Source organism: Embiotoca jacksoni, unplaced genomic scaffold, assembly GCF_022577435.1.
Source record: "Embiotoca jacksoni isolate LCO1_2020_lvr unplaced genomic scaffold, fEmbJac1.0.p SCAF_7, whole genome shotgun sequence".
NCBI classification, from domain to species: Eukaryota; Metazoa; Chordata; class Actinopteri; family Embiotocidae; genus Embiotoca; species Embiotoca jacksoni.
In genome coordinates this window covers 4,387,709-4,400,241 of record NW_027185425.1, presented here as the reverse complement: position 1 = coordinate 4,400,241, position 12,533 = coordinate 4,387,709, and the positions used below count along the sequence as shown (strand labels likewise).

Sequence of the window (12,533 nt, the reverse complement as noted above, 5' to 3'; positions counted from 1 at the left end):
ATAACTAGGCCAGATGAAATGACTGCTTTCCCAGTAACTCAAGAGTTCCTAGTGGATGTTTTAGCTCTTCACTCCATCTCTAAAGGTGTTCAGAAAGTTACGAAAGGTCCACGGATCGAATTCAGGAAGTCCTTCTGTCATCATTCTTATAGAACAGCATAAAAAAATTCCCAAATAAGTCTACAGTATCACCTACTTCCTTAGTATACTTCAAAGACAGAACTTCTAACAAAGCTTTGGAACAAGGAGGAGGAAATAATGCAACACAGATGAAGCACATTTAGCTCGTTATTTTCCACTGTGCACTACGTTTGAAGCCATTTTAAACAGGTTGAGTTTGTTTCGTCAACAGTAAAGAAGTAAATTATGCTGCAGGGAAAATTTCCATGGGCAAATAACAATTGTGGTTTTTTTTTTACAAAACTTATGGATGGGCTTTGGGATCCATTGTAACTGCTGTGAATGCAAACTGTCAACAAATGGAGAAACGCTACACATTTTCAGAGCCACCTTTCAAAGCCTACAGGCAACGAGTGTTTGGTAGTCGACAGTGTTTCAGTGGAGTACCGCTTTAAATCAGCTCCGCTCCACTTTCTTGGAGAAAACTTTTATTGTGCTGTTGTTCTATAGCAACCTGGAGACTGTAAATGGATTATAAATATTCCTCTGTACTTGGGAAAACAGGATTAGTCAACAACATTTAATGGATTTCACCTTATCTTAACAGAGTCCACTCTTGTCCTGTATTTGGTGTCTACGTTCCACCTTTAAGACCGGCTCCTTAATCCTTATCCTTGAAGTTATGCCAATAGAACCACCCTCAGGCTGCAAATGGTTTAAATCGAAACAACTTTATTGGATCCATTGTGATCTGGCACAGAGAGGGTTGAACATGGCAGAGGTCTGACATTTTAGGCACCAGTGTGGATTCCTTTGGCAAAGACTTCATCCTTTGAGGAGATTTAGAAGTGCATAGTATTCGTCAGTATTATCAGGTTTACTCATTCACACATAAACCCTGATTTTTTTTTCTGACATGCATTTAGGGAGACAGTCTGAAATGCTTTCAAGGTCTCTGTAAACAATATTGACGTTATGTTTGTTTTCATACACACTTCACATTCATGCTTGTACTTGGCACTAACATTTTGAGGAACTATTGGCATTTCAATGCAGTTGACGACATTGAGGAGACATACTGTAAACATGAATGGAGAACGACACAGAACAAAGCTTATAACTTCAAACTATGACACAAAACAGAAATGGAATAAAACAATTTAACAAACAAATGCAACATTCAACAACTTTTACTACAAACATTTAAGTTCATGGTACCCATCAGGCAGGGACAAGAGCCACAGTCTAGCTGCCCCAGCTGGGACTTGTCACCGGAGCTGGGCTTTGGAGGAGAGGACTGAAAAGACAAGGGGGAAGGGGGAGATGGAGGGGCTGGGGGGTCCAGTAGCAGCACTGGAACGGGGCCCGGGTCGGACTCACCGGAGGGGGTTCCGTGGGAGGCGAGGTTGTGTTGGGAGGCCTGGGATGGAGGCGGAGCCTGGCTATGGCTGCAAGTCTTCTGGAGGATGTTCAGGCACTCTCCCAGGCAGCTGAGTGTGGCAGCCGACGTGGCTTTGAGCAGCAGCAGGTCCTGATCCAGACAGGAGAGCGGGCCTTTGGTCGGTAGAGAGTCAATGGACTGGACAAGGTTCTTCTGCTGGCCCTCTGCTTGGGACATCACCTGCGAAAGAAGAGTGTGACGTAAATATGGAGCCAGTTGCTTTCCAAAACAGACAAACAGAACATGTTTTGCATATGCCCAACGACTTTGCAAATACAAAGCACTTATTTACAAACTTAAGCATTTTGTTTTGTAAATAAAAAGGTTATTTATCAAACAAATACAACATATTTCCAATACGTCACGCTTCAGAAAATCCCTGCATGTTTTACAAGGACAAAAAATATATCCTACAAAGACAAAAATAATATCACATGGCTTTTACCACACAAACGTGTTGAGGCTTTCCCCTCCACAACAACAGGTGGCGCTATGAGTGAAATTAAAGACAACATATGTGAGAAAGTCTTTGACAAAACCACTGCAGAAAGTTTATTCCAAAAGTTACATGATATATTTAGGACTGTTGTATTTACTTTTGAAGCCTGATACTTTAGAAACTTGTGTATTTGTTTGATTGACACTTTATTGAGAATCTATAGTACAGTTCACAATTTATCCAAAAAAATTTAATTAAATAAAAACATTGCAGGAGTAATCCTCCAATACATCCGACACCCTGTGACTCTTTCAGGCACATTAAAGAAAGTGACTGGAGATAGTTTATTTTTTACTTTCTTCATCCTAAAACCATGACAAAACAACCAAAACCAGCAATAATATATTTTATTCCTCTAAACCACAGAACTCCTTTGTTGTCTCAGAAACTTTTGAAAACACATTTGTGAGCCACACAGCTGCACAATGAACATGGGCACTGTATTTATTTTGACTCATTTCCTCTTGTCATAAATACACACCCGCACATTGAATGTGTATTAATCCTCAACCCAAAATAATCCCCAACAAAGGCACAATTTCCTACTTTTGAGTAATGTTTAGTCATTTTCAGAAGCTATTTGGCCTTTTTAAAAGTTGAAACTATGGATGGATGACTTGTTTTTAAGTATTTGTCTTCAATAGGAACCAACACTCAAGATGAGTGCCACAGTCTGTGTGGGGAAGGCAGAAAGTACTTACAGATGGTCTAACACAAAAAAAAATACATCCTTAGATGTACACTTTCATTGCTGACTCATGAATTTCAGACCTAATTAGTACAAACTCGGGTGTTTCACTGTGATGAGTCATTAAATATAAATTAGTTTGTTTTCTTATTAAAACACTAGAGAGGAAACGAGCAATTATTTTTCATTAGTGGCTATTTTGAAGCTGAAACTGATCATTAGGGACATCTTAATCTAAATGTATATTTTTATCTACGTTTTTAAAACTGACTTACAATGTCTTTAAATGTTATCTATGTGAGCTATGGGACAGATTTGAGATATTTTACGCTCATCAAAAAAACGAAAAATGTGGATACCTCAAGTGGCAACCGACGATGATGTCACCCATTCGTTTGTGACCTGCCGTTGCGAGGCCTAGAGTTTTTGGAGCCAGAAGGGACCATATTTGGACGAGCTAGGGGAGGAGTGAGCGGTGAATCTGCCTCGATCTGACCAAGAACCCAAGGACACAATGCCCACCCTCCTATGCCAGAAATAGGAGTCAATTGGAGCCAGCCCCTCGTGGCCCTCGGTGGTATTGCACTGGCTTCTGCACTGGCCTCAATTGTCAGACCAAGAAGCTATGTCCACAATAAGCAACATCTATGCTGAGAACCGGAGGACATGATGCCCGCCCACCGGCAAAACTGACTGCACCCCAGGCATGTCAATCAAACCAGGGACAAACGTACCTCTCTTTTAGGTCTAATTAGTAATTAATAATTAAATTATTTTCAGAAGGACCACGTGAACACTCACCAGAAGGAGTGAATTTAGCTCCTGACACCACAATGACTTGTGAAAAAATGTTTGACTTGTTATTTCATGAAAGCAATTTGAATGTGAGTCAACTAGGGCCAGACATTTTTGTTTGTTTGTTTTGGAGCCAGCCCCTAGTGGCCCTCCGCGGTATTGCACTTTAAGGCACTTCATATTTTTATAATGGTCTATTGGATACACACATAAAAAAAATATGAATGAGACATAAAGTCCACCATCTCAAACATCCACAATGTTTTACTTGTGTGTAGGTAGTGATACAACCTAACATAAATTCTTGCTGTCTCACCTCGATATCTTGACTACAGACAACAACTGATCCACACAACCATCTGCTCCGAGACGACGGTGCCAAAAAATAAACTGCTCAAACTCTTCAAACTGGAAGATCTCTCCTCTGCACTCCCACAGAACATTTCTCACTCTGAAAATGATTTCTGTGCGACTCCCCGATCAGCATCTAAATGTATCACAAAGGGAAGAAGACAAAGTTGGTTCTTGCTCGCGGGTAATAAGCTCCTCTCGGGGCTAATGAATCTAGGTTGTTTATCAGCCTGGAAATGTTGTATTCATTAATATTGTATGGCTTCACAAAGACTTGTCCTCCGAACACACTTCAATAGCACATCTGTCCGCCTGCATCAGTACACAGAGCTATTTCGTAGTCACTGAAAAGCTGTAGCAGTGGGGTTATATGTAGGCATATAAGACATTCATGTGAAGGAATTTCTTTACAAAAATTTTTTTAAAAACACAAAGCTTTTACAATTATTCAGCTATTTACTCAAGTCGGATGTTGAGATCCTCAGGCAGATGGAGCTAAAATTTTAGTTTTGAATGGTTGTTATAAATAGATTGTCAGTGTTCAGCACACCGTTGCCATATCCTTTTCACGGTGCCCTTCAAACAATCAGGACTTGCTCTTTAATTCTTTCACACTGGATTTTTTTTTTTTAATAGCTAAAACCTTCAAGACAGTTTGTGTCTCATTCACAATTTTACTGAGTTCATATTGTAAATACATTGCAGCCTTTTTTTTTTTTTTGCTTTTTTATATTGTAACACAATTCTTCATCATATCAGGATATCATGATAAACAGTTCTCATTTCATTGTTATGAGTTAAATGTGACCAAAATTGTTGCAGCATGTGATCATACATGTTGGAGAATATATTAGTATTTTTTTGGATAATTCAGTATCTTGATTGAAGTGAATAAGCACACTCATCTTAGTTGCAAACTAGTGGACACAACTATAATGCTAAAATTGATGATTGAGAGAGTAGAAGTTAAGTAGCTTATTTTTTTGTCAAAATATGACTCGAAATATGATATTCTTCATCATTAAAACAGGTCACAGATCAAATTCATCATACAGCTTGACCAACACTGGTTTTTTGAGACAATACTAAATTTTCAGTTAAAAAATGTAAAATAAAATTTGACCAAGATATTGCAAAAAAAAAATGCCAATTCAAAGTGAAAGTCTGTGTTCTATGTAACAGCATCCCTCTTTTTTTTAATTTTTTTTTCTTGCAGTTTATCACAACTAACTTCCAACTAATATGTAAGACTGATCATTTATGATGAGCTAATGCTAGCTGATATAATTGGCCAGCTGATACCCACTGAGCCGTGCTACAAGTTTATCAGTTACATCTGCTCTGAATGCAAAATGACTAGTACTTTTTGTGGGTATTGCTTTATCAGTTTTATAGTTACACATATGTTGTAGCTTTAATGTTCTGCACTGATCATGCAACATGATGCAGGCAGAGAGTAAATATTTAGAAGTGTAATTGCATCTGTGTTGCACTAATAATGGCAGAAATCAGAAGCTGCCTCAGGGTTTTCATTCACTAAAGGGACCTTTAGCGGGTGGCAATGCAAGTTAGAGAGCCAATGTGTTGCTATGCAACCTTAAATAACAAAAAAAACAAAAAAACATACCATGCTCAAAAATATCACAGCTCACTGGGTTTTATGTTGCTCAATAATATGCAGCCACAAGTCTTGATGTAAGCAAAACATGGAAAAAGGCTTTTAGCTGGGGGAGGGGAGGATTATTATTATTGTGCCAAGAGAGACACAAATGTAACATAAAATAAAAAAAGAGATAAATGAAATAATTTAAAACATTCGAGGGGAAAAAAAAAATGTGTTAAAAAGCGTGTGGAAGGGTGAAAAAAATGAAAAAGAAAAGTAACTCAAAGAATACCTGAAAGAGTGAAAAATACCTGACAGTAAAGATTCAGAACACGAAAAGAGCAAAACAAATTATTTGAAAATGAAAAAAAAAAGGGGGAAAAGCTTTTTGTTATTGTACACCCCTCTGGTCTACAGGGGTACAGGGGTCACCTTCAAGTAACACTCGAATGGACGCACAAACATAAACACATTGAGCCTGAATGTTTTACACAAAATAAATTGCTCTTGATCCTTGTCACACAAATTAGACCATAACTAAAACAGATGCATTTACATTTATGTACTGAACACACACGGGGACACACGTTAAATAACGCTGCCTTCTGGATGTGAACAGTACGGGTTACAAGCAGGTGAGACATGAACATAAAAGGAACATAAAATTGCGGCTGACCAAGTCAGTGGGCTGGCAAGTAATGGCACACACGCACACGCACGCACACGCACACGCACACACACACACACACACACACACACACACACACAGTCTCTCTCTTTCTGGAGCCAACAGGACCAGTGATGCTTCCAGAAATAGCCTAACCCCAATGATCCAGCTCTGCCGCGGCAGTTTAAGTGCCCAGTGGTGCTGCTGCACCGAGAGTCGAGGCGTTTGATGAGTTCACATCAGCCGGCTGTGACAAGCCAGCTGAGGAGAGACAGTGATGTGGTCTGACACTGGACCATAAAGGATTGCAGACCAAATCCCTCAATATCTTTAAAATGTCACCGTGATATGCTTTCTATGTATTAAGTAAAAACTGACTGATTATTTGTATGTAAACAGGTTGTATTAAAAGTATCTTTCATTTAGATTACAAACAATATACTCTGCATACTAGATGGCAGTTAGGAAAACATTTTGAACGTGCTGCGTAGATATGAAAAACATTAGCATGTTCTTTACTATCATATCCAAAGTTTTTATGACACGTTTTCATTTTGATTTTAGGGTAATGCCAAGTTCATATCATATTGGTGTTACTCTAATGTGTACAGAGAGTCCACATCATCATCCAAGCTGTAATAATAACAGGTGACATTAGGATCATATGGAAATAAGACTGAACACGAAACAAACATGGACCATTTGTCTGTTATTTACTGCAGTTCTACTCTGTCAATTCACAGCATCTTGAACGTGAACACAGAAGCTCTGCTGTACACAAACATTTTGAGGTGCTGGATGACGTGAACGCTCCCAACTCTTGGCCACGGCCGTCTCCACCATCCATCCAATACGATTTAAACAACTATCACTTCAATGCTGCATTCACACAACATGTGAGAAAAAAACAGGGTCGTTCTCGTCCGGTGAAACTGTTTAACCGGGCTCAACGGAGTAATTCTCCTGTTTTGACACACAAGCATCAAGATGGAGGATAAAGTTGTCACCATGATAATGCTGCATCAAACACTGTGAATCATTTAAAGCTGATTGAACTTAAGAAAAAAAGGTTCCCCTTCTGACTTAAGCATAAGAAAGAACTGAAGCTGAATAATTATTTAAATTGATCTTGTGAGTTTTGAGTTTGGGGATCTTGGCTTCTTTGAAAGACATGAATTTACCAGACAGTTAAACACACACTATGGAATAGCATTATGGGAAATGTAAGATTAAGGGTAGGGTAAAGGTCAGGATATCTCGGCCTCCGTATACATTTAATTTAAAACTTCTTCATGGTATCAAAATAATTTAAATCACTAACTGCTGAGTAAACTGTAACTAAATACTGTATTACATCAGAAAATTCTCAGCTTCAGATGAGCACACCCTGAACTACACATATTTTCAAGGTCTTTCTCTGAAAAGTTATAAATGTATTAAAGATCCCCTTGGATGAATATGAAGTTTTTAACCCTGCAAACACAGCTCACTGGACTTTATGATGCTCAGTGTTCAGACCCTGCGCTGTGTTTGTTTTTGACAGCCGTGGTTTTATACATCACAAACGGAACAAATGATGTCAGCTTGCAGGCTGGAGTCTTCCATATCACCGAGCAGCAGGTGAGACGTGGAGGGGTGGGTGGAGATAGTGGTGGGGATTATTTACATAGCACAACTATGTCCAGAGTTTTTAGAGGTTTAATCACTGCTCGGAGAAGAGCTTAAAACACACTGCGCAGACTTTTTGCAATTCCAGCTGCAGGCAGAGCCTTAAAGCCCGGTGACTTGCAGCCCCGTAGACATCCAGTCCTATAAGACAACAACAATCGCACACATACAGTGTCTGCAGAACTGTAACTGTGCTGCTGTGCCCACACTGCCTCCTGCCTGGCGCTACGACGGTTCAGTGAGTGCTGGTGAGACGAGGAATCAACAGGGCAGAGCTGAGGAGGCAGATCATGTGAAGATTCACTGAGGTGCAAAGAGCACTTTGAGTCACAACTGTGTGCATCTGTGAAGGCAGGGAGTGGGTTAGGGGGTGGGGGAAGTCTTATAGGAAGCAGCACAGTGGTGTGTCTGAATATTATCAGCCATATACATGTAGCTACCAAAAAAAAACAAATGGGATGAACAACACCACATCCCCGATGCCGCTGTTTGATCATAAATCCAGGAGGTAATCAGCACCCAGCACATTTCTGGTCTCTACTGCGTACAGTTGTGTATAAATCACAGCTCAAGCACACTCCTTTACTGTTGACTGCAGCATCCTCCAGCCCCGTTGCCAAAGCCGTCAGACAAGTTTATTGGCCTGTTATGAATAAAGGAAGGAAAAGAACAAATGACCAGAGGAAGGAGGGAGGAGGAGGCGGAGGAGGCGGAGGAGGGAGGAGAGATGAAATAGCGGACACGGAGAGAGACGGCGAGAGGAGATAAATGATGGCAGATATGAATCAGGTCAGAGGAAACAGAAACCCAATTCTTCTGGACAAAAAGAATGCGAAGCCAAACAGGAGATGAATCACACATCACAGAGGGCCTTGTTTTCTCGGTCTGCGGAGAAAACGCGGGAACGAGAGGAGTGTTTGTTTTGCTTAATGATCACACCATCTGCTCGTTATTTACTCAAATGGTCCCAGGTTCACTCAAGGAGACCCACTCTGCTCCTGAGACGTGAGAAATTATCCTCCACTCACTGATCACCGGTTGCTTTCTTTCTGTCACAGAGTGAATCATTTAGGCAAGATATTCTTAGTGCGGAGAGGCAGACGCCCAGCGTGGCGCATCTGAAGAGATGAATTTAACAACTTGAAGCTAGCCAGGTTGTCAGTGAGCAAGAAAGCGACCAAAGAAAGAGCTTTGCATGAAATACTGACGCTCCTGCTAGAGTGTCGCCACACTGGCATGAAGAGGGACTGTTGAGGTAAATGACATGTTTTTAGTTGAGCTAATGGTTTTGCAGTCTACTCCCTGTTGTTTCAGTTACAGGAAGTGTGACACCGAGACACAAGATGCTCAGATCCTGCTGTGAGGATTCATTCACATGACAGGTTATTAGGCAAGTAAGGTTTTGTTTTTTTTCTTGCAGTGTGTAAGAATGCCCCTGTTTGGTGGTATCAAACAAAGCTGCTTTGTCCCAGACAGACAGAAAGTGAGAGTCGTCTTTGTTATTCTGGAGCGAGGATCTGATATCTACAGGGGGAAGATTGTCTTCTCATCTCTGTAACCTTCAGCTGAGCAGCAAGGTCAGTAACAAAGTGCTTCAACACCTACAACTAAAGGATAAATAGAAAAGTAAGCAGTGTTTAAAAGCGATGCCGCACTTCTACATGTTCCAGGTTTCAAAAGTGAGGATTTTGAGTTTGCAATTGGTCAATGATGCTGACGCAAATCACTTTCTAACCTGTAAGTTTGCATAACTGATTTTTATTTAGGCCATGCAAACGAGCTGTAAATACACAACAAACATACCCAGGCCTGTCACAATTATTACATGTTAGCAATTGTTAGAGCTGACCGCAATAAATTTCCATAATCGTTAGAATCGTGTCAATTCATCTATTTAAAAACTGGCACACGAGTGGAGAATTTTTGCCACCAGAATTAATTCATCTCAAGGTGCTTCACTTCTAACATTGGATGGACCTCCAACATTTCGATGGATCTATTGACACTAACATCATGGATTTAGTTGCAAAAATAGACATCACAGCACTTCTGTGGGCACATTTTGGAAGAGCCCGATAACTTCGAGGAGGCAGATTTGGCAGATTTGCTGCAATTTCCCATTGTACAATGCCAATTAATGGCTCATCTCCTTCATGTAGTGGCTGTACATTATTAAACTATGATTAGGTTTATGCCTTAATTGTGGCATAAAATTAACAGAAAAACACAGATTGCAATTATTTGTACAACAATGAATTGCAAGATGAAATTACTAATTCTACCTTTTAAATTAAAATAGCAACATTGCCATACAGTTGCCTGTTTACACATAAAGCAGACACAGAGCAACGACAACTTTCAGTGGGTGTTGTGCTTGTGTCCTCCTGATTATATCAATCCAGATGGACTTAATTAAACAGTAAGTTTTCAGGCTGTAAAAAAACAAAGAAAATGAGCTAAAAGATGCTAAATTGCCCCATAAAGCTGTGGAGAGTGGCGGAGGGAGTAATCATTTTCAGTGAGGTTGTCCCTATTAAGTCACAACTTACATAGTTACTTTATCCATTATTTAGAGCAACAAAGTATTGATTATAGCAGTTTAAAAGTAATCAAACTATCCTTCTGGTCTGAATGACACAAATATCTGGCATAATAAAAGGAATAGTTAATGTTCCTACAGTTCAAGGACATAACCAAGTCAGAGAGTATCTTGTGGGAATCAAGCAAAATTTTCCATGATGGCGGACATGACCTCTTCCCTGTCAGCTTCTATTTTTCTCCTCTGTACCAACAGTTTACATGGGCTGAAGTATCTTACATCTGGAAAGCCTCTTGTCTCTCCTCATCCATGTTTTGTCCTCATTCCTAACAGCTAACTCATCTTATCGCCATAATTAAGCAGCCAGATGCACAGCTGCCTGGCAACCATCCGAAAAAAACACATTTTGTCTCCAAACAAAAGGGGTGAAAGCCAAAAATGCCGCAGCTAATGACGGTATAGTTTTGCCAGCCAGGCACACAATCATGTCTCCATCATGTCTTTATCATCTTCTCCTCACAGACCAAACTTCAAGCCTAATCTCTTGCAATTAATCACTATGAGCCAACCGTAGACAGGCCAATAAGAAGTGACAGGGAGAAAAACAATCTTCCCTCGAAAGATAAGCAAAGAGTGAATGACTGCTCGGATGTATGGAGATGTAGCAGATGAGGAGCAAGTGGTAACCAGAAGTGACAGGTGTGGTGACTGAGGCGGAGAGAATTAATGAGGATTTCAACTTCAAACTAAGTCCAAACTGATGGAAAACTTCAAGTGGAGAGATTTTTAATTGACTCACGATGTGCCCGCAGGTCTGTAAATTTGAACTCTTACGCAAACAGTAATAAAACTGTTCAAATGTACCAGCTTTGCTCCATACATTCAGGGATTAGCGGTACAGCACCGTCTGCAATATTAAATATTCCATATGGACGAGCTCGCTGTCACGTTTCCTCTTCATTGCCTTCACAATTCATCTTCTTTGCACACACTTGACATTTTTACATCTCATATGTTGATTATTTCCACACGCTCACCACACTGACTCTGATTCAATAACACACATTGCAGCAGCTCTTCTCTCTGTCACCGGCCATCTTAATCAGTATTGATATATACAATAAAAAATGCCAACAAAGCTGAACTTACAGTAAAGAGTGAGCACACTGCAGTAAATGTTGGGCCAGCCAGAAATATCTGCTGAACTCACTGCACCAGTGTCCCACCTGAGACCAGTGCTGAAGACAAAGAAAGGCCATGGAAGACACAGTGCAGCTCTGTGGTGGAACTTTGTGGAGTTTGGGCCAAATAAACAGAAAACTCGTTAGTTTGTCTCTAATTAAAAATATTTGAATAATTATTTATAATAAAAAAATAAATACAGTGTCGTACAACTTCGAGGCTGATTTCTGTAGTTTTGTCCATCATTCCCATTTGTAATAACTCCTCAAGGTAATCTGGATTTGCAAAGAGATTCACCAGCCATACAGTCAGAAAAGTTTTAAACAAGCATATACCAGCTAGCCAAACTTAATCTAAAGAGGTGAACAGTAAATTAATTATTCAAACTGCTTGCAAGGCAGGGGTCACGTTACAGACAAGGACATCAGTAGGCTAGTTTTTGGTAGCCTTTTGACTTAAAGTTCATTACAGCTATTTCACTAGAATCAATGCAAAAAAGTTTAAATGTAATAATAAAAACAAACTTAAAACTTTTAACGAGCCTTCTTTCAAAAAAGTTTATGAAAACTCAGCCTCTTGGATTTTAAACATGTCTGTAATATACTTCTACTGTCAAGGTTCTTCATAAACGTCAGTGTCACACCAACCGTTCAGAAAGTCTTGCTGGAAAAACACTAATAAATGAAGAGCTCATGGTCACCATAGAGAATAAAAAATGTGGACCTATCTGCAGGAAGCGACATTGTCCAACTCACAGCTGATAAGGAAACACTGCAGCATCCACAGCAAGCAGTGAACATGCTGGTGATTATTTTAGTAAACTAGCTCGGCTACATCCAAACATCACACGGGCCAAAATCTTTATCTGTCACACTCGCCTCAGTTGTTTGGAAAGTTTCTGTGCAATTATGTCTTTCAACCTTTTGGCTGGTGCAGAAAACATGTCTGTTTGTATGACTACTTGTGATTGTCGTGTTCAC

The 12,533-nt window shown here is 39.9% G+C and overlaps 1 protein-coding gene across 4 annotated transcripts in view; it reads right to left on the bottom strand.

The window, feature by feature from the left end:
- LOC138214290 (oxysterol-binding protein-related protein 10) overlaps positions 1 to 12,533 on the bottom strand; it is a 72,167-nt gene that overhangs the window by 30,893 nt on the left and 28,741 nt on the right. For all 4 annotated transcript variants that reach the window (XM_069175773.1, XM_069175775.1, XM_069175774.1 and 1 more), the window contains one exon: positions 1,501 to 1,741. In XM_069175773.1, the coding sequence (XP_069031874.1) occupies positions 1,501 to 1,741 (241 nt within the window). The remainder of the gene's footprint in view (positions 1 to 1,500; positions 1,742 to 12,533) is intronic.